At 37.5% G+C, this 27302-nt stretch overlaps 1 protein-coding gene across 1 annotated transcript in view; it reads left to right on the forward strand.

Moving 5' to 3' along the window:
* The window catches only part of LOC150090042 (muscle calcium channel subunit alpha-1-like), a 1145904-nt gene that overhangs the window by 287139 nt on the left and 831463 nt on the right, over positions 1-27302 (forward strand). The window contains exon 8 of the mRNA XM_090389719.1: positions 11599-11702. Coding sequence (XP_090245845.1) covers positions 11599-11702 — 104 coding nt within the window. The remainder of the gene's footprint in view (positions 1-11598; positions 11703-27302) is intronic.

Below are 27302 nucleotides of genomic sequence, written 5' to 3' on the forward strand. Positions count from 1 at the left end.
AACAGGGAGGGGAAAAAATGTACTGATAACATTGGTCGACAAAACTTTTTTTTTACTAACCAATGTTATCAGTACTGAAATTCTTAGTAGCTGTATGCACAGAACATGTATCCCATCCAGCAACAATCTTCAGTTCCTTCTTGATATTTTGCTGTGCATTACTACATTTTTTTCAGCTTACCTTGCATTAGTCTTCACATAAGTAAAAATATCTCCTTGAGTCCTAAAATCTTTGACACTAAAATGATCTCGATACTTAGGCTATAACTTTTAAAAAGTGTACAAGCTCTTTAATTCTGCTGAATATAGAATACTGCTTTAGGCCAATGTAAAATGCATCCTCCACTTTTCCATTTCCCAATCTCAAATATATATAAAAACCTTAATTGGGTTTCTCTTATTTCTCTTTTGAAACTTAAAACTGATATCCTTGGTTAATTTCATTGTGTTGCATTGCAGAGCATTGGAAAGCACCTGAGATCTGGAATAAAGTTGAAATTGATAATTCTCTCTATAAATACTAGACAAACCCATCTTGTTTTGTTGGATAGATTTTTCCGTATTCCTTTTATTAGGTTACTTAATACCCATTATATATTGATCTCTTTTTTTTTTTTTTTTTTTTCCGGTGCATTCCTCAAAAATTATAAGAATGGAGTCATCGGTCAACTTTAATGTTCGTTGATTTGATTTTGTACTGGCAGTCTGGTACAAAATCAGACTTGTTCTAAAGTTATGCTTAACATTCTTTAACCTGTTTATTTAGCTCTTACAATTTGTCACTATCCATGAACTACTGTAAATTTTTATTCATCTGTTTTTGTGTTATTTGTTTTTCCTTCTCTTTACATTTAGTTATTAGTTAACATTAGTAAAGGCATATGATGCAAGAAAGCAAGCTTATACAGCATCATCCAAAAGAAAAAAAAAACAAAAAAAAAACCCTTCTCATTTCACCCATCCACTCACTCCAATGTTTGTCTAGTTCTGTCTTCAATCTATTTAAGCTATCAAGTTCTACAATGACAGATGTAAGTTTGTTACAGCAATCAACCATCCGCTGGCTAAAGGCAAACTTCTGCATATCTGTCCTACAACTGTCTTTCTCAATTTGAATTTATGCCCTCTCAGACGATTATTCTGAGCAAGAGGAAGAATCCCATCAGCATTGAGCATGCTCAAACCATTCAAGGCTTTATACACCTCAATCAGATTACCTCGCAGGTGCCTAGTCTCCAGACACTGTAATTTGCAAAACTTAAGCCTATCTTCATAAGAGCAACCCTTTGTTTTATTCACTAATCTTGTTACTCTTCTCTGTGCTCATTCCAGCAGTTCTACATCCTTCTTAAAATGAAGCCTCCAGACCTGTATACAGTACTCAGTGTGGCTTACCATTGCCTTACCAAGGGGATAATCAGCTCCTTATCCCTGCTAGAAAAATTCCTGTATGTCATTGACAAGACACCATGAGCTACTCTTGCAGACTGTCTGCACTGCTCAGAAAACTTCATATCTTACTGCACAATTACCCCCAGGCCCATTTTGTTCTCTACGACCATCAGTGCAGTACCACACAGTTGATACGTTACTCTTTGGTACTGTTTTCCAGTGCAGTACTTTACATTTGTCAATGTTAAACTTCAGTTGCCACCTCAGCCCATCTGTTCAACTTTTCTAGATCCTGCTGCAGTAGCATACTGTCATTAGTGTTATTAACAACCCTGCCAACCATCATATCATCTGCAAACGTAGACATTAAGCCTGATCAATATCATTGATAAATACCAAAAACAACAGTGAACCCAACACCGAAACCTGGGAAACTCCACTAATAACATTGGTCCATGAAGAGCAGTGTCCATTGATTACCACTCTCTCTTCTCCTATTCAACTATCCCTTTATCCATAGCAGCAATTTTCCTCCAATGCCACACTGCTCCAATTTGTGTAGCTGTCTTCCATGTGCATCAGTATCAAAAGCCTTTCTAAGATCCAAATATATGATATAAAAATTATTCTTTGCATTCATTTCCTTTGTGACCACTTCATATTATCCAATCAGGTTGGTCAGACATGACTTGCCCTTAACAACTCATGCTGTGTCCGAGCTATAACTGAAGTCTTGTCTAGATGATTCTGCAGTGCTTCTTATATCAGTGTGTCCATTAATTTTCCTTGAGTTTCAAGCTGAGTTTCAAGTTCATAGCATAATAATGCAACTTTTCTGTGTTTATTTTTCTGTGTAATTTTATAAATAAGCCTGTGTCTGTTAAAAATTGTTCATGATCCCTGTAAGGCCCTTCTGTCCAGATAGTCACTGGAGGGAGTCTAAGTAGTGTGTATGTAGGATGCATTGTCACGGTAACATAATAGTAATAGAGGCAAGTGATGCAAGAAAGCAAGCATATCAGCTTATGTAGCATCAGCCAAAAAAAAAAAAAAAAAAAAAATCGCACAACCATTACCTCTAAATGTTTGTCCAGTTCCTCCTTGAATTTATTTAAGTTATCAACTTCCACAACAGCAGGTGGAAGTGTGTTCCAGCAATTAACCACCCGCTGGCTAAAGGCAAATTTCCACATATCTATTCTACAAGTAACTTTCCTCAATTTGAATTTATGTCTCCTTAGGTTCGTAATCTGAGCAAGTGGAAGAATCTCATCAGAATTCAGCGTGCTCAACCCATTCAAGGCCTTATACACCTCAATCAGATCACCTCGCAGATGCCTACTCTCCAGCTGCTGCAATTTGCAGAATTTAAGCCTCTCTTGGTAAGAGGATCCCTTCATTCCCCTCACCAATCTTGTTGCCCTCCTCTGTAAACGCTCAAGAAAATCTACATCCTTCCTAAAATGAGGCCTCCAGACCTGTACGTATTACTCAAGGCATGACCTGACCATTGCCTTATACAAAGGGATAATCACCTCCTTTTCCCTGCTAGCAAAATTCCTGTATATCATTGACAAAACTCCATGACCTGTTTTTGCAGACTGTCTGCATTGCTCAGAAAACTTCATATCTGACTGCACAATTACTTCTAGGTCTTTTTCATTTTTTACCACCCTAAGTGTTGTACCACACAGTTGGTACATTCATTCCTCTGGGGTTACTTCTACCCATATGCAGTATTTTGCATTTGTTAATGTTAAACTTCAGTTGCGACTTCTCAGCCCATCTACCCAAATTTTCTAGATCCTGTTGCAGTAGCACACTGCCATTACTGTCATTAACAACCCTTCCAACCTTTGTATCATCTGAAAACTTTGACACTTAGCCTGATATACCTTCATCAATATCATTGATAAATATACAAAACAACTGTGGGCCCAACACCGAACCCTGTGGAACTCCACTAATTACATTAGTCCACGAAGAGCAGAGCCCATTGATTACCATACTCTGTCTTTTCTCACTCAACCACCCTTTTATCTATTGTAGCAACTTACCCTTAATACCATTCTGTTCCAATTTGTGTTGCAACAGTGTCAAAATCTTTCCTGAAATCCAAGTATATGATATCAAAATTATTTTTTGCATCCAGTTCCTTTGTAACCACATCATAGTATCCAATAAAATTTGTCAGACAAGACTTACCCTTTACAAACCCATGTTGTGTCTGAATTATTGCTGCTGTCTTGTATAGATGATCCTGCAATGCACCTTTAACCAGTGACTCCATTATTTTACCTGGAACAGAAGTTTAACTGACTGGTCTGTAATTACTCGTGTCACCCTTTGTGAATTGGGGATACATTTGCACATCTTCAGTCTGTGGGGACCTGAGTTCAAGGATAATCTCATAATTATGGCTAAGGGTTTGCTTAGTTCCTTTGCCACCTCTTTTAATATAACCGGATAGATCCCATCCACTGCAGGTGCCTTTCTTATGTTTAACTTCAACAATTTCTCCTCCACTTTGCTCTCAGTTATTACAAAATCATTAAGAACCCTGCTACAATTTGATAACCTTTTGGCATTTTCCTTCCTTAATAACTCCTCACATGTGGATGTAGATGTAAAATACTCATTCAGTTTGTTTGCTATCTGAGCAGGATCATCAACAGTCGAACCATCATTATATGAATTGGACCAATCATTCATCACCTTTCTTTTAGAGTTTATATAAATAAAGAAATCTTTGCTGTTTTTCTTGGCATCCTTTGCCAAAGATTTCTCGTCAGGGAGCTAAGTGTATTTTTACTGTGTGTAAAAAAAAAAAAAAAAAAAAAAAGTAAAGTGCAGCCATTATCAACCCACTGCAGGATGGAAGCCTCCTCAACAATTCATGCTGAGGAAAATGGACCATAATCTGCCACGCTGGTCTAGTGTTGGTTGGCAGATCGACCGTATTCAGCAGTCAGGGGCTTGAACCCCGGTCTACTCAAAGAGCGTGTGCTACTGCACTCCCGCTCCTGCCCACTCGGCTACGGAGGCATACACCATATAAAAAATTTCATTACTTGAAACAACGTGTCCCACCACCTTTTCTTTATTACCAAATACATCACAAATAGGGAAACTAATAGAACAGACTTATTTGCAAAAAGATCTAAACCTCTCAAACATTTCTTTGTTCTTTTCACAAATATACATGGTCTCAGTTCCAGTCTCAACGATGTCCATTTCTACTTACAGTCTGCCATCAAGACCCACTTACTTTTTCTGACAGAATCCCAATTATCAGTTGATTTAACCACCGTTCATCACAGTTGTCCTAATTATTCACTCTATGATTCTGTTTACTTCCCAGGTGGTACATGTGCATATATCCACTCTGATATTCTCTGTCAGAGATTTAGTAATTCAGAATCTCCTCCTCTGTGATCTTCTCTGTCTTAAAGTCTTAAAGGTTAATGTAAGAAGTGAGATTCCCTAGGGATCAGTATTGGGACACTGTTGTTTCTAATTTTCTTAAATGACATTGATGAGGGGATAAAGGGTGTGATTGGATTTGCATAATGATATAAAGATTGGCAGAGTAGTTAATGATCACTGCCAAGCAGAGCTTCTTCAGAGTGATCTAGACAGACTTCAGGAATGGTAAGAAAAGTGGCAGCTTTGCTTTAATCCAGCAAAGTGCAAGGTCTTACAATTGGGGAACAGTAACCTCAGAATAACTTATACACTTGGTGAAAACTCATACATGAAGTTTTCAGAGCATTGTAGACAGATTGCAAGGAAGCCCACGGTGTCCTATTGATGATTTATCGAAGATTACAAGAAATCTTTGGCAAAGGATGCTAAGAAAAACAGCAAAGAGTTCTTTACCTATGTAAACTCTAGAACGAAGGGGATGAATCAGATTGGTCCACTTAACATAGATAGTTCGACTGTTGATGGACCTGCTCAGATAGTAAACAAACAATGAGTATTTTGAATCTACATTCACACATGAGGAGTTATTAAGAAAGGGAAATTCCAGAAGGTTATCAAATTGTAGCAGGGTGCTTAATGATTTTGTAATAACTGAGAGTAAAGTGGAGGAGAAATTGTTGAAGTTAAAAATAAGAAAAGGCGCCTGTGGTGGATGGGATCTATCCAGTTATATTAAAGGAGGCAGCAAAGGAATTAAGTAAACCCTTAGCCATAATTATGAGAGCATCTTTGGATTCAAGGGGAGGTCTCCACGGACTGGAGATGTGCCAGTGTATCCCCAATTCAAAAAGGGAGATTGAAGGGTGACACAAGTAATTAAAGACCAGTTAGTTTAACTTCTGTTCCAGGTAAAATGATGGAGTCACTGGTTAAAGATGCATTGCAGGATCATCTAGACAAGACCACAGCAGTAATTCAGACACAGCATGGATATGTTAAGGAGCAGTCTTCACTGACAAATTTGATTGGATAATGTGAGGTTGTCACAAAGGAACTGAATGCAAAAAATAATTTTGATATCATATGCTTGGATTTCAGGAAAGCTTATGACACTGTTGCACATGGAAGACTACTGTACAAATTGGAGCAGAATGGTATTAAAGGTGCTACAATGGATAAAAGGGTGGCTGAGTGGGAGAAGACAGGGGTGGTAATCAATGGGCACTGCTCTTCGTGGACTAATGTTATTAGTGGAGTCCCCCAGGGTTCAGTGTTGGTCCCACTGTTGTTTTGTATATTTATCAATGATATTGATGAAGGTATATCAGGCTTAGTATCGAAGTTTGCAGATGATACAAAGGTTGGCAGGGTTGTTAATGACAGTGTGCTACTGCTGCAGGATCAAGAAAATTTGGACAGATGGGTTGAGAAGTGGGAATTGAAGTTTAACATTGACAAATGCAAAGTGCTGAATATGGGTAGAAGTAAACCCAGAGGAGTGTACCAACTGTGTGGTACTACACTTAGGGTGGTAGAAAATGAAAAAGACCTGGGCGTAATTGTGCAGTCAGATATGAAGTTTTCTGAGCAATACAGACAGGCTGCAAGAGCAGGTCATGGGGTTTTGTCAATGATATACAGGAATTTTTCTAGCAGGGAAAAGGAGGTGATTATCCATTTGTATAAGGCATTGGTCAGGCCACACCTTGAGTACTGCGTACAGATCTGGAGGCCTCATTTTAGGAAGGATGTAGATGTACTTGAGCGTGTACAGAGAAGGTCATCAAGATTGGTGAGGGGAATGAAGGGATACTCTTTCCAAGAGAGGCTAATTTCTGCAAATTGCAGTGGCTGGAGACTATGCACCTGCAAGGTGATCTGATTGAGGTGTATAAGGCCTTGAATGGGTTGAGCATGCTGAATTCTGATGGGATTCTTCTACTTGCGCTGATTATGAACCTAAGGGGGCATAAATTCAAATTGAGGAAATACTGTTGTAGAATAGATGTGCGGAAATTTGCCTTTAGCCAGCGGGTGGTTAATTGCTGGAACAAACTTCCACCTGCTGTTGTGGAAGTTGATAGCTTAAATAAATTCAAGGAGGAACTGGACAAACATTTAGAGGGAAGGTTGTGTGAAAATTTTTTTTTTTTTTTTTGCTGATGCCACATAAGCTGATATGCTTGCTTTCTTATATCACATGCCTCTATTACTATTTTCTAGTAGAAATAAAGATGTCTTAATCCCATTGTATAAGGCTATTATGTTATTCCCTACTTGGAATACTGTGTTCAGGTATGTGGACCACACCTAGAAGGGGATATTGAGCTTCTTGAGGGGGTCCGGGGATTGGTAACTTGCCTGAATTGATCGGCGGGAGGGCGTCCGTCCGTATGAGGAGGGACTTTGGGTATGTGGGTTGCATGGTTTAGTGGTAAATAGGCACCTTAAAGTAGACTTGATTGAGTTGTTTAAGACTCTGAGAGGCAAAAGGAAAATGAAATCAGTAGAAAATTTTCATAGTTATAAATAAGTTACCTACATGGTTGGTAGAGGCTGACAATTTGGGGAAAGTCAAAAGTCAGCTAGTTACCTATGTGAGGATGGAAATGCATAGGTTGTCTGTTTCGTTTTCTTTTATTATTTATTAATTATATATTTTATTTAATTTTTTATTATTATTATTTTACTTTTTTTTTCTTTTCTTTCTTTCTTTTTTTTTTTTTTTTTTTTTTTTACCTGGTGCAGCATAAGCCCTAAGCTTCCTTGCACCCTATGGCCATTACTAATAGTAACTAATTCCACTAGTCACTTGGAACTCTTTGACTTCCTTTTTTTGAAGCTCAGCTTTCTATAGTACAACTTTTCTAACAGTGAGATAATCTTCCATGGTGATTTTAATGTTCATAATTCCAGCTGCTTTGTTTAGTTTTCTATTCACATGGACCCAGCTGGTTGAGATGCTGAGGCTTTTACAATTACTAATAATTGCACAGATTGTTCATTTACTTACTCAAATACCAGACAGTCCTAACCACACGGACGACACTCTTGATCACCTCAAACTGATGATAGAACTGACTTGCTAGCATCCTACTTTTCATGTAACTCTTGTATTGACCATCTTCATAAGCCACGTCTTATCATTTCCAATTCACTCTACTCAATGCCTCCTGTAGTCTTCTGTCAAATGGATGACAGAAGAATTCTGAATAATCTTGATGCCAAGTAAGCTCTAGGCCCTTATGGTGTTTCTCCACTTGTTCTCAGAATCTGTTGTTTTGAGCTTAAGATTTGCTAATTGACACAACTGTTTTGTGTCGTTGTTTTGGACTTTCTTATTCCACCAGTATTTTTCCTTCTGCTTGACAATTGCTCTTATCCAGTCAGTTCCTAAAAAGGGTGACAAATCCCTCCCATCCAATTATCGTCCAACTGTACTTACTTCTACTGTTTCTAAAGTAATGGAGAAATCCATTAACTGCCAACTCCTAAACTATTTGGAAAACTTCTATTTGATCAATGATCAACAGATGGATTCTGTCAATGTCGATCCACTGGTGATGACACATTCAATGGAAAAGTTTGGTGAAACTCAAGCAGTTGCTCTTGACATTTCAAAGGCTTTTGATAATGTTTGGCATAAAGATCATGTAAATAAGCATTCGTCTTTTGGTTTGCCAATCTTTTTTTTTTTAAATTGGCATCCAGTTTCTCACTGACCACTCTACACTGTCTACCGTCAGTGTCACTGCTCACTGCGGGTGACACTGACGGTAGACAGCTCTCTGTCTTTTAACTTCTCAACTATTGCTGGTGTTCCCGAAGGTTCAGTTCTCTCTCCCACTCTTTTCCTCTTATATATTAATGACTGTCTTCTATTGACCAGAAATACTATCCTTGGTTAGCTGATGATAGCACATTGCTTTCCACCTTCCAGTTTGAGAAACCTTGCCCTGCACAAACAGCTTCAACTTCGAATATCCACTACTGATTCTTTAAATGCTGATCTCTAGGTAATTATCCAGTGGGGCAAAGATAACTTAGTTGATTTCAATCCTTCTAAAACTCAGTCCTGTCTTATGTCTCGTAAAAATTATTCTTTTTTTCCTATGCTTATCTTCAGTGACAATAGATTCTAGACTAGATCACATATCACTGTTAGGGATAAAAGGTGCCTCTGTAGCCAGGTGGGAAGGAGCAGTGCGTAGCACACGCTTCTTGATTAGACTGGGGTTCGAGCCCGTCACCACCAAATACGGAGGATGCGGAAAGGTCAGGAATGACCACCGCATATTCACAGAGCAATATGGCCTTAGTTGCTAATGCTCCTAACAAAAAAACATACCACTGTTAGGGATTACCCTAACTTCTGATTTCTCTTGGGATAAACACACTACAATTATTGCTTATTCTGCATCAAAATAACTGGGTTTTCTCTTTCACTCTTGGCATTACTTTTCTTGTAAACAGCTACTTATGTACAAATCTCAAAATCTACCCCCATTGAATATTGTTCCCACATGTGGGGTTGTGCTCTCATAACCTCTTCCCGTCTTCTAGACTCCATTATAAAGAAGGCAGTAGGCTAATTAATGACTCACCTTTCCACTTTTGGTCTCATAATGTTCTTCTGCTGCTTGCCTTTTCTGTAGATACTTTCACGGGACTGTTCTTTTGAATTGGCTTCTCCCCTCTCTTTTCCAAAGCAGTCCAAACCACAACCAGTCAATATCCATTTACTACTTCAGAGGCGCCTCCGTAGCCAGGTGGGAAGGAGCAGCAGTGCGTAGCACATGCTTCTTGATTAGACCGGGGTTCGAGCCTGTCATCACCAAAAACGGAGGATGTGGAAAGGTCAAGGGAATGACCACCGCATATTCCTGGAGCAATATGGCTTTAGTTGCTAATGCTCCTAAAAACCAAATAACAAACAAACAAACCTACTTCAGACTAACAGCATGAACTTTGCTTCCTGATTTATCACTTGAACCTCCATTTTCTGGAATAACTTCCATTCACATGTATTGCTTGAAAATTGAAATCTACCGAAATTCAAGTCTAATATCAACAAATATCTTCTCTCATCTTCTTAGTCTTCATTCCATGCACAACACAAAGTACTGTAGGTTCTAATACCTTTCATGTTTGCATTTTTTCATAAAGTGGGGAGGGAGGGGTTGCTGCTGCTAATATTAATAACAGCTTTGGTAAATGGAATGATTAATGCATTTCAAAGATGATCATTGTAACAAGATTTTACTGTATTTTGTTTGTGATTTACCTGGATGATTTTTTGTTTGCCATTTTTGTATTCGCAAACTCTTGTTTAGTTGCAATTTTTTCTATCCTCTCAAGTATAAGCAATTCGTTTATTTAAAAGGTTGCTGGTTAAAAGCTGTCAGCTCACCACCAGATTTCATATTGCCCATCACAAGAATGCAGTCATGATTGGTCAGTATTCAGTGGTGTGGGATCCTTAAAACCACTCTGATGTATGAATAAAAGTTAGTGGTTAGACAAACCACAGGACATCCACTGGGCTTCTTGTGATGTATCCTAACCACTTCATTAAATGTATGCTTATGTCACTGAAAGTGTAAATTCAGTGCAGAGCTCCATAGTAGCCAATGGATGCAATGCACATTCTGAATACAGTAAACTTGAGAAATATATTATAAATAAAATGTATACATAATTCTTGAGACATGTGCCAGTGGTTGGAGGGTGTGTGTGTGTGTGTGTGTGTGTGTGTGTGTGTGTGTGTGTGTGTGTGTGTGTGTGTTCGTTCAATTTTGGGCAAGTTCCACCTGTCAAGAAATGACAAAGGTAATTTATGAATACATTTTTTTCAGTAACAAATGATATTACATTGTGACAATAAGCCACAGTCCACTCATTTATTTATTCGCTATACGTTTCTAGAATTTACCTTTGCATTATGTTGACAGTTCAAACTTAACCATGATTTTAATTGTCACAAATAGTATGATATATTATTCTATATTAATTTATTTCTCTATTCATTTTTTTAATCTTATATTTGAAATTAATAAAATAAATAAAACTCATTTATCAATAATAACCACTGTTTTTCCTGCTGTCTGTAATTCTTTGTGTTGTTGACCAATTGGCATGTCTTCCACGTTTTCTTGTCAACCAGTTGCCTTTTAACCAACTGTTAGAAATTGGAGCTAAAGACTAAATTTTTTTGACCAAGATGATCATTGAACAGAAACTATACATTGAACAGAAACCAAGAACAGAAATTATACTATCTTTGATTACCTGATCACATGAAACATGTTCTTTGATATAAGATAATTAGATGTTGAAGTGAAAGGTAATGGTTGTTATCAGTAATGACATTGAATTATAATTTCAAGAAATTCAGATAGGTATATTAGGCACCAGTTGATGAATAGTGGTTTACCATGAAAAATATTATGAAGAGTTTCACTGTTATATGTTTCTGTTACAATTCAGATAAGTTGCACTTTATTTTTATACATCTTATAAAAAACATTATGGGAATCCACTTGTCTCGAAACTTTATACTAGATGTTGGATAGACAACTTATGTAATCAAGATCCTCTAATTAGCGGGTCTCGATTACGCAAGTTGTCTGTCCAACGTTTATTTTTATTCCTGACTTTTTAATTTTCTATGTGATCCATTTTCTCAAATTGCATGCTATTTATCCTTCATATAATTTTAAATTATATAGTCTGTATAATAAGTATTTTATTTCTAGTGATTTATGCAGGGTGCATTTTCAGATTAATGATTCCTGTGGAAATGAGTGGCCTTGGATATACTTCATCAGCCTTATTATTCTTGGTTCTTTTTTTGTTCTTAATCTTGTGTTGGGTGTGTTAAGTGGGTAAGTTGCATAATGTTAATAGAATTATACAAAATTGTGTTATATTAACCAGAAACTGTTTGTTTTAATAATTTATTTTATTACTTTGTAAATGCAGATGTCTTAATTTTAGTACTCTAAATGAGCTTACTGATTGCATTAGTATATTAACCATTATTTGGAATGAAACAACTAAATACTTATTTCAAGATGAATCCCATGAATATTTGGGAACATTTGTTTATTCTAACAATAATGAAATCAAACTTGATTTTCTCAAACTCACCTAGTAACAATACCCTCATTGTTACAAACTTGCCTCATCCAGTCCTCATATAAGGTAAGGTCAGAAAGATTCCAAGACTGATGTTTTTAAAAATAACTGAACATCTGATAATTAAGAAAATTTTTATTTTATTTTGTAAACTGGATATGTGTGAAGTGAAAGGTAATGGTTGCACTCAGTAATAATATTGATTTATAATTTTGTTTGTTTTTTCCCTTCCATTCATTGGTATTATTGGAAAAGACATCATCAGTGGTATTTTTGACACAGAATTCATGTCCTTTTTGATATCATTGAAAAAGACCTGGTATTTTTGATGCTAAATCTTGGGTGTGCCACTATCTTACTGTAAAAATGACTTTTTAACAGTAGGGCAGTGTGGTACCCAGGATTGTTTTTTTTTAATTTTTTTTTTTAATTTGGATTTCTTTGGGGAAGAGTGGCTGAAGCCTGGAGTGTTATCAGTAATGACATTGAATTATAATTTCAAGAATTTCAGATAGGTATATATGAATACATAGGTATCAATAGTTGAATAGTAGTTTACCATGAAAAATATTATGAAGAGTTTCACTGTTATATGTTTCTATTACAAATTCAGATAAGTTGCACTTTATTTTTATACATCGTATAAAAAACATTATGGGAATCCACTTGTCTCGAAACTTTATACTAGATGTTGGATAGACAACTTGTGTAATCGAGACCCACTTTAAGGAGTGTTTCTTGGGGGAAGTCCCCAAGAAACATTCCCTAAAGAAGGTGGGTATTTTTGATTGCTTGTCCATTTTTCTCTGTTGTTGACAGTAAGTAATTTTGCAATGTAACGCTTTTAAAATGTTCCTCTTTGAACAAAAATCTTTAAAGCAAATGCTTTTTTCATTGAAGTAATTAACCTCAGAGACTGTATAAGTGATTTTTTATGCGTGCCGCAAAAAAGCTTTATAAAGAACTTGGTTATTTGAATGATGCTCTATAAATGGATGGTGGCGGTATCTTTTACTATAATGCAAGGACTTGCACATTAACAAATGGTGTTAATGTGCAAGGTTTACATTATGTATCTAGTATGCAAGGAGCTGCTGGGGGATAGATTAGTCTGTAAACTGCTGGTAACTGACCACTGCAGCAAGATGTAGGAAACTCCTCACTCTATAACTTCTCAATAAGCACTCCAACTAATATGAATGTGTAAACCAAATTATAAGTAAAAAATAAAAAAAAACCTAAAATTGAAATATCTTGTGAACCAAAGGTGCTAAATAAAAAAAAACGGTTCACATATGAAATTAGCATTAAAAATACATGAATTGCACCATATTTCTATTGGGGGGGGGGGCAACCTATTTCCAGTCATTCCCTGTCCAGTGGTTCTGCCAGCCATAGGTGCTTATGATAGGTCATTCCTAAGGGCTGTTGGCTGCGATAGCCCAAATATGCTAGTGTCATATACACTGTCTATATTGAAAAGAGTTGTCACTCCTGAGTTGTATGTATGTATGGTCAGTTGTTGCACTGTGGCTTTTCTGTTCCTCTAGAAAGTTCTTTGGATCCTTCTCTTGCCTCTTTGAACAATGTATTGCTAGCCTCAGTGGGATTCTCTGGCACTTGCTCCTTTGATGGTCGGTCACCCGTTATGTGCAAGACACGATTTTGCAGAAATCATGGACAAAGGTGGCCGTGTCAGAAATACTTGTTTCCACTAATCTAGCCCCAATGATTATATATTATATAGATCTTATCCCAATTCCACATCCATCCAAAGTTACAGTTGGCAGTTCTTCCTGCCAACTGTAACTTTGGCTGCGATATCATTAGATCGGCATAGATTTATTATTATTAGCCATATGGTGCAAGGAAGCCTGAGAGAGAGAGAGAGAGAGAGAGAGAGAGAGAGAGAGAGAGAGAGAGAGAGAATATAGTCAAGAAAAAGAATGATGATGATATCCAGCTGAGGACCCTGGGTGTGCTAAGCCATACTCACCAGATGTGAGCCGCTGATTTTGCTTTGACATACTTTATGAAAGTAGAATGATCAGTTGCAAAGATTTTAACTAAAACTGAGCAAGAGCCCAATTGCAGATCGTATCCTCTGCAATAAGTTATTTATTACGTAACTTTTAATTAAATCATAAATATTGCCTCTCATTTCCAAATTAAAAAGTTTACTCAATAAAGGTATATATGATAATGAGGATAAATTTAAGAAAGATGTCTGTGAAGTCCATAGGCTTGTAAATATTTAAATCAGTTTGAAGGAATCTGTTACTTCTTTTAAGAGAATTTAGTATTAACAGTGGCAAAATGATACAAGGAAGCAGCTTATGTTTAAATTATTTAATCTACCCACTTCCACAACATCAGGCAAGGACAGATTGGACTATTGGGACACTAAGCAAAATTCTGGTGGGCCGGTGGCCTAGGGAGTGGATTGTATATAAAATTGCATTTGTACATAACTTAATGGGCTGCTCATGGATATTTGACTGGTCGGTTTTATCCTCCTAGTCTGCCCCTGACACTAGTTGGAAGTTTATCCCAACGATCAGTTACTCTCTGGCTGAAAGCAAATTATTGCACATCTGTCCTCTTTTATTCTCTTATGTGTGTCAATAAAGAGTAAAGAAGCCATGAGCATTTAGTTTACTCTACTCATTTAAAATTTTAAACATTCTCATCAGGTCTTCTCACAGGTGCCTAGTTTACAGAAATCAGGTATTTTTTGGTAGGCATACACTTTTGTGTCCCTAACTCATCTTATTGCTCAATTCTACACTTGTTCTAGCTTGTTCTTGTAGAAAGGAACAGTATTTAGGCTTACAGACCCATATACTGTACTAAAGATGTAGCCTACCCATTGCCACCTTATAAAATGAGATAATCACTTCTTTTGTCCCTGATGGTAACATTCATGTGTGTCATTGGAAAAAATCACATTAACAGTTCTAGCTGCATGTCTGTGCTGCTCAGAGAACTTTATGTTGGACTGTACAACTAACCCTAGGTCTTTTGTATTCACCACTACCTTTACTGTGGTGGTGCCACCCATTTGAAAAATGTTTTTATTAAGTCTATAAACTATAAATTTATAATGATGTGAATATGATTTGATTACATACAGTGTGGCATGCACTTAACTTGTAAACAGTTAACATGATATATTGGTTAGCACAAAATGCATGTTGGGTCTGTTCCAGTGCCTGTAATTTTCGGTGTATATTATTGTAATGTACACAAAACAATTTATACAGAATACCACTTAACATGAAAGTAAAAAATTAATATATGAAAAATTCTTTGTGTAACACGATTGTGTTTGCGTCTTCTGTCTTTCAAACACCCAAACCCATGCTTGTTATTGACATTTTCCATTAATGTACCACTGTGGAAAATCTCAAGCATACCCCAACTATCTTTCTCACATAACTCCCCATCCCTGCCCAGTTGTGTCACCTGTTATCACTGCTGAATGCTGCTGGTGGTGCAACTGTTACCAACTAAAGTACATACTCTCATGATATCATGTCAGTTACAGTACTATGCAGTAAACAAATAAAATACCTCTTACCCTCTGTAATCCTCATTTCTTTCATCTTTTGTAGAATGTTATATGTTGAATCGTTGTATAATGAATTGATTCTACACAATCAGTTCATTTTGAATTTTTAAGTGAAAACGTTGCCTGCATGGGGTGCTTGTTTTGTTTAACAGTTCATTCTGCAATACAGTAAGTGTGGTTGTAATTTTTTCCTATCTATTCATAAGATGAATAGAAACAAATGCTTTTAGCTAGCAGGTGGTTGATAGTTGGAACAAACTTCCATCTGTTGTAGTGAATGTTAATGACTTAAATAAGTTCAAGACAGAACTAGACAAACATTTGGAGTGAATGGTTGGGTGAAATGGGAAGTTTGTTTTTTTTTGGCTGCTGCTATATAGGCTTGCTTTATTGCATCATATATGCCTGTGCTAATGCTAAATTTATTTATTAATGAATTTATTTGTTCACTGAATAGATGAATCTTATAAGCCCATATTTAAAATGTAAAATCTGTAAACCATGCTCCATTGCTGAAAATGAAAATGCAGCTCATACAATGCCAGTTCTGCATCAAAAGCAGACACTACAAGCATTATGGCATCCCAATTTGATTTTGTTGATGATTATAAAAAAAAAAAATTGTGAAAATTAACTTTCGTTTTTGAGAGTAGCAAAGTTGAATCAAAGTGGAAGTGAAGCCTAAGATTTAGATGCAGTGCTACTGTTAATTTTGTTAAAAAAGAAAGGGTACAGAATATTGCAGTTTCTGATCCTATTTTGATGAAAAAGGCAAGATTCCTTGACCGTTTATTAGTATTAATAATGGCTGTATGGTGCAAGGAAGCCTAAGGCTTATGCTGCACCAGCCAGGAAAAAAAAAGAGTAAAATAAGAATTATAAAAAAATAAATAAATAATAAAAGAAAAGGAAACAGACAAGCTATGCGTCTCCCTCCTCCTGCAGGTAACTATCCAGCTGACCTTTGAATTTCACCAAACTGTCAGCCTCTGCCATCCGTGTAGGTAACTTATTCCAGTAATTTATAACTCAATTTATAATTTATAACTAATTTATAACTTACTAATGGCTAAAATAAAACTTCCTGCAATCCAAAGATGGTTGGAACAGTTAGGAAAGGAAAGATGATTAACATAATTTTTAAGAATTTTTATGGTGGATCATGGGAAGTTTCTTATGACATGGCATCAGATTGGATAGCTTGTTGTACTTTGCCTTCACTACAAAATCCTATGCAGCTAAGGATATTTACATTGCAGATGAAACTTTTTTTTTTTTTTTTTTTGTTGGCTTCCAAATAAAACTTTTATTTAAAGCTGATCCATGTTCTTGGGAGAAAAATTGAAAAGGGCATATTACTGTGGTGATAGATTTTAAGTCAAATTGTACTAGTGGAAAGGCACTTCTGTTTGTGATCAGAAAATTTTTAAATCCATGCTCTTTTAAAGGAGTTAAAAATTACTAGTGGAATTTTTAACTCCTTCATCCATCTTGGTTGGTACTTATGCCATGAATGCATATATACCAAGATGGGTCAATGTGGAGCTGTCATTCTAATAGAGCAGAAAAAGATAGCATGGAAAAGTTAGAGGGCAATGAAAAGTACTGATGTTTGCAACAGCTACAAGTTGATCTGTAATAGTACCACATAAGGTTAGGGAGACCAAAGCTAAGTATAAGAAAGCACTGGCTAAGAGAGCAAAGAATGTGGACAAGGAGTTTTTCATGTATATGAACACAAAGAAGAAGAAAACTAATCAGGTTGGACCCCTGTGTACTAGGTGTGGGGAAAGTCTTAGATGACCCAGCTGATACTGCTGATGGATTTAATAGGTACTTTACATCAGTCTTTACTGACAAAATACCATTTGTGCTGAGAAGAGGCTGTGCAAGTGAGGCCAAGCCATATGAATTAGTGATTTTGAAATTACAGTTAACTGTTTATTAAAAACTTTTCAGCCTACGTGCAGGTAAGGCTCCTGGAGTTGATGGCATATACCCAGTTTTTTTTTACCCAATAAGATTGAGGGAGGTGGCCATAGTGTATTGAACCACTGAAGTTAATTATGAGGGCATCATTGGACTTGGGAGAGATTCATTTTAAATTGGAGAAGTGCCTATGTATTGCCAATATAAAAAGTCTTTTAAAAATGAAGTCAGAACTACAGACTGGTTAGTCTGACTTTAGTGGTAGGGAAAATTTTAAGAGGCAATAATCAAGAGAGCAATCCAGGGACATTTAGATAGAAATGGTATTCTGAAGGACACAACATGGTTTTGTTAAGGGAAAATCATGTAAACTAATTAGTAAGCTATTTTGACATAGTTATTCATGAGCTGGATGTAGGGAACAATTTTGACATAGTTTATTTGGATTTTAACACATTTTATTCAGTTTCTCATGAGAGGTATCGTATAAGAACTAGAACATGTTGGTATTAATGGAAAGATTCCAAGATGGACTGCAGGACAGAATGCAGAGGGTTGTGATTAATGGATGTTCTTCAGATTGGTGTAACATCAGGAGTGGGGTTGCTCAAGGATCGGTTCTTGGACCACTGTTGTTTCTTATTTTCATTAATGACATTGACCGAGGGATAAAGAATATGATTTCAAAATTTGCAGCTAATACAAATGATGGAGGAAAACCTATGCAGAAGAAGAAAAAAAAAAGCCATCACCTGGATCCTTTCTAATAATTTATCTAGTTCTTCCTTGAATTTATTCAAACCACCTGCTTCCACCAGTCAGTTACCCTCTGGCTGAAGGCAAATTTCTGCACCTCCATCCTGAAACCATCCTGACTCAATTTGAATTTATGCTTCCTCATATTTGTTGCCAGAGAAAGGGGAAGGTGCCATCAGCATTTATCTTACCCAACCCTTTCAAAGCCTTTAATACCTCAATCAGATTTCCTTTCAGGTGCCTAGTCTCCAGACACTGCAATTTGCATAACTGAAGCCTTTCTTGGTAAGAGCACCTTTATGTTCCCTCTCCTCACTAATCTTGTTACCCTTCTTTGCACCTATTCAAATAGATCCACATTCTAAAATGAGGCTTTCGAATCTGTGTGCAGTACTCATTATGTGGCGTAACCATTGCCTTATACAGTGGGATGATCACCTCATTGTACTTACTGGCTAAATTCCTGTATATCATTGACAAAACCCTTGCATTCCTAGCAGCTCACCTGCACTGCTTGGAAATTTATATTTGACTGAACAATTAACTCTAGGTCTTTTTCATTGTCCACTACTCTGAGTGTGATACCACACACAATTGGTGTGTTGTTCTGTGATTATTTTCCATATGCAGTACCGTGCATTTGTCAATGTTAAATGTCATTTGCCACTTCTCAGCCTACCTGCCTAATTTGGGCTGAAAAGTGGCAAATGAAGTTGTCTAAGATAACCCGCACACTCAGACTTCTGATTGACAGACCTATCTAGATAGTTTCTCTATGTATTTGATTTGAGTAGGTTGGGAATATAACAGTCTAAAAACTGCTGGAACCTGGCCATTGTAAGAAGATCTAGAAAACTCCTGACTCCAGAATTTTTCAATCAGCAGGCCAACTAATATGAACAGATAGACCAAAATCTAAGCACATGAAAACTAAAATATTGAAAATCTTATAAACTGAGAGGTTAGGGAAAATTAAATCTGCATTAAAAAATATATTTAAATCCACCATATTTTTTTATTGAGAAAATTTTTCATTTTTTTCAATGTTATAACCAAAGTTTTTCTTTCCTCTCTTGCTTTTTCTTTTAATATAATTGGATAGATTCTATCAACCCAAGATGCCTTATTTACTTTTAGCTTCAGCATATCTTTTCCATCTTTTTTTTCAGTTATCATAAAATGATTTAATCCCCAGTTAGAATTAAATATACTTTTGATATTGCATTGCCATCCCTAAATATTTCTCATGCGAATGTACATGAAAAATATTTTTTCAGTTTGTCAGCAAACTGTGTAAGATCATCATTACTTATGCCATTCATATCCATTGGTCCACTGTGGTTCATCCATAAGCAAAGAATTCTTTGCTACTTTTTTTGTGTTAACCAGAGATTTCTCAAATTATGCCTTAGAACTTGATTGCAAGTTAGTTTATACCTACTGTATGCTTTTCTGTCTTCCAGTAGTTTATAATCATTGCATGCATTTCTCTTCCTTGCCACTAGTCTCTTCAATTAATTTCACTTTCATTTATGTCTAAACCTTTAACAATATCTCTTAGTTGGTATAAAAATCTGGTAATTTCTACAGTTACATCCCTAGCATTTTTTAACTTCATTTGGCTCACTGAAAATAATTTAAAAAGTGTAAGACTGCTGTCTTAAAATTCTTCCACTGAAAACAATTGAAAAATTGTAAGGCCACTATCTTAAAATTCTTCAAGTACTTTAAAATGATCAAAATTAAGTAAAATCCACTCTCTTTACTCTTAACAGTAGTTTTATCTTTAAATAAATCCCACATAACCAGTGGTTGGTTGCTGGAACGAACTTCCATCTGTTGTTGCAAGTGGATAGCTTTAATAAATCTATCCACTTGCAACATCGCCAGAGCTTGCACTTGGTCATCAGGCAACACAGAGGCAGCCCCCTAGGCAGAATGCGCTGGTCCCACAGGAACTAGTACTTGTTGGTGACTCTATTGTCAGGGAAACGGGGAACATGCTTTGTAAAAAGGATAGGTGGAATAGGACCAGGGTATGTCTGCCAGGGGCAAAGGTTGATGACGTTGTAGAGCGGATATCATCTTTTAAGGGCACAAAAGGTGATATAGTTGTACACGTCGGCACTAATGATATTAAGAGTAGGAGACCGGCGGAATTACTTAGCAAGTACAGGTCACTGTTGAAAAAAAGCCGTGAATTAGGGTTGAATTTGAAAGTGTCTGCAATTCTGCCCAGACACGATAGGAGGGAGTATATGATGAGAGCCTTGTCGATCAATTCGGCCCTCGAGGGATTGTGCAAGGCTCAAGGGGTAGAATTTTTTTCAGCCTGGACTGTACTTGTTAACAGGAGAGATTGCTTCTACAGGGATGGGATACACTTAAATAGAAAGGGTGCAAGAATTTTTGCTGATGCTGTCGAGGAAGTGTTAGGTGGGTCGGAAAACTGCTAGTTGGGGGGGATACAAGGACTAATAGATTAACAGTAGCCACTGGCAGAGGTGGAAGTGATTCTTGCACTGCTTCTATTGAAATGAGCGGAAGCCTGAAAAACAAGATGCAGGATATTTCAGAGACTGCTGGAAGTCATTGTGGTACAAGTAAACACATGGGTTGTGTTAGGGTAGCTAAGAATAGAAACATTGGTGTACACGCAAGTATACATGCTAGGAGTTTAGTAAATAAATTTGATGAATTTGAAGTATTGCTCAAAACATCAAAGGCAGATATTGTTGGGATATCTGAGACAGTATTTAAATTCTATACAGTGGGACCAACTGATGATGTTACCAACAGCAAACTCAAAATGGGAAGCATTCAAGGAACTAATCTTGGAGGCTACCAGGCTTTATGTACCAACTAAGAAATATTGTTCAAGATTTAGGCCTAAATGGTTGTCAGATGAACTAATGAGACATGTGGCAGAGAAGAAAAATGCATGGGATACATACAAATTAATGGGTGACATGGAAGCCTATGATAGATATAAGTTGGTCTGTAACCAAGTCACAAAGGAGATTAGGCAGGCAAAGGCAGACTACGAAAAATCCTTGGCAAAGGATGCAAAGAAAAACAGTAAAGAGTTCTTTACATATTTAAATTCGAGAATGAAAGGGATGAATCAGATTGGTCCACTGGATATTGATGGTTCAACAGTTGAGGATCCTGCTCAGGTGGCTAACAATCTAAACGAGTATTTTGCATCTACATTCACGCATGAGGAGTTATTCAGGAAGGAGAATGATGTAGGTAAAGTAAACATTGGCAGTGAACTGGATGATTTTGTAATAACTGAGAGGAAAGTGGAGGAGAGATTGTTGAGGATAAACATAAAAAAGGCACCTGGGGTGGATGGGATCTATCCAGTTATATTAAAGGAGGCAGCAAAGGAAGTAAGCAAACCCCTAGCCATAATTATGAGAGCTTCTTTGGACTCAGGGGAGGTACCCATAGACTGGAGATGTGCAAATGTAACCCCAATTCACAAAGGAGGATCAAAGGCTGACACAAGTAATTATAGACCTGTTAGTTTAACTTCTGTTCCAGGTAAGTTAATGGAGGCACTGGTTAAGGAAGCACTGCAGGATCATCTAGACAAGAATTCAGTTATAGCTCAGATGCAGCATGGTTTTGTTAAGGGCAGGTCTTGCCTGACCAATTTGATTGGATACTATGATGTAGTCACAAAAGAACTGGATGCAGGGAATAACTTTGATATTATATATTTGGATCTTAGAAAGGCTTTTGATACTGTTGCACATGGAAGACTACTGCACAAATTGGAACAGTGTGGCATTGGAGGCAAATTGCTGCTATGGATAAGGGGATGGTTGAGTGGCAGAAGACAGAGAGTGGTAATCAATGGACACTGCTCAACGTGGACTAATGTTATTAGTGGAGTTCCTCAGGGTTCAGTGTTGGGTCCGTTGTTGTTTTCGGTGTTTATGAATGATATTGATGATGGGATATCAAGTTTAATGTCCAAGTTTGCAGATGATAGAAAGGTTGGCAGGGTTGTTAAGGACACTACTGACTCTATGCTGCTGCAACAGGATTTGGAAAGGTTGAACAGATGGGCTGAGAGGTGGCAAATGAAGTTTAACATTGAGAAATGTAAAGTACTACATATGGGAAACAGTAACCCCAGAGCAACGTATCAACTCTGCGGTACTACACTGACAGTGGTGGAGAATGAAAAGGAACTGGGGGTAATTGTGCAGGCAGATATGAAGTTCTCTGAGCAGTGCAGACGAGCTGCAAGAGTAGCTCATGGTGTCTTGTCAATGATATACAGGAATTTTTCTAGCAGGGATAAGGAGGTGATTATTCCCTTGTATAAGGCAATGGTTTGGCCACATCTTGAGTACTGTATACAGGTCTGGAGGCCTCATTTCAAGAAGGATGTAGAGCTGCTGGAACGGGTACAGAGAAGGGCAACAAGATTAGTGAATGGAACAAAGGGTTGCTCTTACGAAGAAAGGCTTAACTTTTGCAAATTACAGAGTCTGGAGACTAGGCACCGGCGAGGTGATCTGATAGAGGTGTATAATGCTTTGAATGGTTTGAGCATGCTCAATGCCAATGGGATTCTACATCTTGCTCAGAATAATCACCTCAGAGGGCATAAATTCAAATTGAGGAAGGACGGATGTCGGATAGATGTGCGGAAATTTGCCTTTGGCCAGTGGGTGGTTGGTTGGTGGAACCGACTTCCTTCACTTGTTGTTGAAGTTGATAGCCTAAACAAATTTAAGGCTCAACTGGACAGGTATTTCGAACGAACGGAGGGGTGAAATGGGAGTGGGGTTTTTTTTTTTTTTTTTTGGCTGATGCTGAATAAGCTTGCTTTCTTGCATCATATGCCTCTACTAATGCTAATGCTAAATTCAAGGAATTTAAAGAGAAATTTTTTTTTTTTTTTTTTTTTTGCTTACACTGTATAAGCTTGCTTTCTTGCATCATTTGCTACTACTAATACTATCATTGTTACCACAGTGGTTTCTTTTACCTAAAGATTCTTAATGCACACATTAGCCCAAAAAAAATGAACCTTTATTCAGCATTGAATTGGGCTGCCTTTGTTTTGACAGCAAGTGTGCAGTGCAGCATTGAACTGCTTCTATTGGAATGAACAGAAGCCTGAAAAACAAGATGCAGGATATTTCAGAGACTGCTGGGAATCATTAAGGTACAAGTAAACACATGGGTTGTGTTAAGGTAGCTAAGAATAGAAACAGGTGCATGTATACTTGCGTGTACACCAATGCTAGGAGTTTAGTAAATAAATTTGATGAATTTGAGGTATTGCTCAAAACATCAAAGGCAGATATTGTTGGGATATCAGAGACGTGGTGTCACACAGATATAAGGAATGCCAAACTGGAATTTGGGGAGTACAATGTGTACAGAAAAGATAGACAGGATAGGAAGGGAGGAGGGGTTATGCTATTAGATAAGAAACACATAAAATCCAAGGAAGTGAAGCCAGTCGACATCGCTGGACAGTGCAGTGTCAAGTCAGTTTGGTGTGACCTAAGCATTGGGAGATCAAAATAGAGAGTAGGAGTGTGCTATAGGCCTAATGACTCTGATGAGTATAATAAAAAATTGTAGAGGGAAATAGAGTGGGCCAGTAAATCAGAGAGTCTTATAATGGGGGATTTTAATTTCAAAGATATTGACTGGAATTTGGAGACTGGTCACTCACACACTAGCAAGGCTTTTGTGGATATATATGATGATTATTTTTTACATCAGCATGTTCGGGAGGCAACTAGAGGGAGTAATACTCTTGATTTGATTATCAATAGTGATTCTTCATGCATTAAGAATCTGCAGATAAATGAACCACTAGGTGGGAGTGATCACAGTGTGCTGAAGTGGGATTTACTCAAAGAGGTAACTACCATTAGGGGTAAAGGGAAGGATTATTGCTTTCGTAAAGGCGACTACGATGGACTGAGACAGTATTTAAATTCTATACAGTGGGACCAACTGATGATTTTACCAACAGCAAATTCAAAATGGGAAGCATTCAAAGAACTTATCTTGGAAGCTACTAGGCTTTACATACCAACTAATAAATATTGTTCAAGGTTTAGGCCTAAATGGATGTCAGATGAACTAATGAGACATATGGCAGAGAAGAAAAATGCATGGGATACATACAAATTAACACTTGACACAGAAGCCTATGATAGATACAATTTGATCCGTAACCAAGTTACAAAGGAGGTTAGGCAGGCGAAGGCAGATTACGAGAAATCTTTGGCAAGGGATGCAAAGAAAAACTGCAAAGAGTTCTTTACTTATGTAAACTCTAGAAGGAAGGGGATGAATCAGATTGGTCCACTTGTTATCGATGGGTCAACTGTTGACGATCCTGCTCAGGTAGCTAACAAACTAAATGAATATTTTACGTTGACATTCACACATGAGGAGTTATTCAGCGAGGGGAATGCCAGAGGTGTATTCAACTCTGGCAGTAAGCTAGAGAATCTTTTAATAACTGAGAGTAAAGTGGAGGAGAAATTGTTGAAGATAAAGACAAGAAAGGCACCTGGGGCGGATGGGATCTATCCAGTTATATTAAAGGAGGCAGCAAAGGAAGTAAGCAAACCCTTAGCCAAAATTATGAGAACTTCCCTGGACTCAGGGGAGGTACCCACAGACTGGAGATGTGCAAATGTGACCCCAATTCACAAAGGAGGATCAAAGGCTGACACAAGTAATTATAGACCTGTGAGCTTAACATCTGTTCCAGGAAAATTAATGGAGGCACTGGTTAAAGAAGCACTGCAGGATCATTTAGACAAGACTTCAGTTATAGCTCAGACACAGCATGGTTTTGTTAAGGGGAATTCTTGCCTGACCAATTTGATTGGATACTGTGATGCAGTCACAAAATAAATGGATGCAGGGAATAACTTTGATATTATATACTTGGATCTTAGAAAGGTTTTTGATACTGTTGCACATGGAAGATTGCTGCACAAATTGGAGCAGTGTGGCATTGGAGGCAAATTGCTGCTATGGATAAAGGGGTGGTTGAGAGAGAGAGAAGACAGAGAGTGGTAATCAATGGACACTGCTCATCGTGGGCTAATGTTATCAGTGGAGTCCCTCATGGTTCAGTGTTGGGTCCATTATTGTTTTCTGTATTTATAAATGATATTGATGATGGTATATCAAGCTTAATGTCCAAGTTTGCAGACGATACGAAGGTTGGCAGAGTTGTCAAGGACACTACTGACACTATGCTGCTGCAAGAGGATCTGGAAAGGTTGAGCAAATGGGCTGAGAGGTGGCAAATGAAGTTTAACATTGACAAATGTAAAGTACTACATATGTGAAACAGCAACCCCAGAGCAACGTATAAACTCTGTGGTACTACACTGACAGTGGTTGAGAATGAAAGGGACCTGGTGGTGGTTGTGTAGGCAGATATGAAGTTCTCCGAGCAGTGCAGACGGGCTGCAAGAGTAGCTCATGGTGTATTGTCAATGATATATAGGAATTTTTTTAACAAGGATAGGGAGGTGATTATTCCCTTGTATAAGGCAATGGTCAGGTCACACCTTGAGTACTGTATACAGGTCTGGAGGCCTCATTTCAAGAAGGATGTAGAGCTGCTGGAAAAGAGTACAGAGAAGGGCAACAAGATTAGTGAATTGAACAAAGGGGTGCTGTTATGAAGAAAGGCTTAAGTTTTGCAAATTACAGTGTCTGGAGACTAGGTGTGAGGTGATCTGATAGAGGTGTATAAAGCCTTGAATGGTTTGAACGTGCTCAATGCTGATGGGATTCTTCCTCTTGCTCAGAATAATCACCTGAGAGGGCATAAATTCAAATTGAGGAAAGACAGATGTAGGATAGACAGATGTAGTTGATAGCCTAAATAAGTTTAAGGGTCAGCTGGACAGATATTTCGAATGAACAGAGGGGTGAAGTGGAAGTGTGGTTTTTTTTTTTTTTTTTTTTATTGTCTGATGGTGCATAAGCTTGTTTTCTTGCATTAAATGCCTCTGCCAATGCTAATAAGGTGCTTTAGTGTGTTTTGGTCTAATAACAATTGTTCCAGCAAAATCTTGCATAGCTGTGACAAGGTTGAAATTCAGAAGAGGATTATGTTGCTGAATAGCTCTCTCCAACATATCCCACACATTCTCAATAGGATTGAGATTAGGTGAATGTGGATGGCAGGAAAAGTGGTGGATATCTGTGTCATGTGCTCTGAACCATTCTGGCATGATGCACCATTGCATTGGCACCCATAAAAGTGCCCATCACCTTTGGGATAAAAGTGTAATATTGCAGTTTGCAACAAATCATCTGATACAAAATTCAGGCACTCCCTGGATGACATTTTAACTTCTACTGATATCAACAGTACCAGTAAGTGTCAAAAAAATATTACCTATATCATGATACCACCTTCAGTTTCTTGGGTTGTTTTTAACAAGGTAAGCAGGGTTCATTGCTTCGTAAGGTTCATGCCACACTCTCTGCCTACCATCAGTGCAAAACAAAGTGTCTTGTGATTTGTCTGACCACATGATTTTCTTCTATTGTTCCACTGTAAGCAGATTTTTCTGTTTTTCTCTGAAACAAGTGGCTTCTGAATAGGCATAGTGACTGCCAATACCCAATTTCTTCAATTTCCTGTGTATGGTATGGATTGAAATAGGTTCTGGGCTTGGGTGAATTCAGATATTATTTGCTGCACACCAGATGCCGACCGGGCTAGCTGGGTGGGTAAAGTGCCTGCCTGGCAACCCAAAAGTCGCGGGTTCGAATCCCGCCTCAGGCTTCGATCAGAGTACTGCAAAAACCTTGGGAGGTACATTATGGCCACAGAAGCCGATGCGCCAACAACTACAAAAAAAAAAAAAAAAAAAAACAACACACACACCAGATGCCCTATTTTTCCATATAATCCTCCTTGTAGTACGACTGCTTCAATCTTTAATGTTTTCTTGTCACATTTATGCCTTTGAGATGCAGAAGAAGAACCGCTTGCTTTCTAGTCATTAAAATCTTTGAGATGGAAGCATTGGAAAAACCAGTTATGTCTTTTGTTTCTTGAATT

The sequence above is a fragment of the Mastigoproctus giganteus genome, chromosome 2, assembly GCF_048544385.1.
Source record: "Mastigoproctus giganteus isolate SK-2022 chromosome 2, ASM4854438v1, whole genome shotgun sequence".
In the NCBI taxonomy this organism is placed as follows: Eukaryota; Metazoa; Arthropoda; class Arachnida; order Uropygi; family Thelyphonidae; genus Mastigoproctus; species Mastigoproctus giganteus.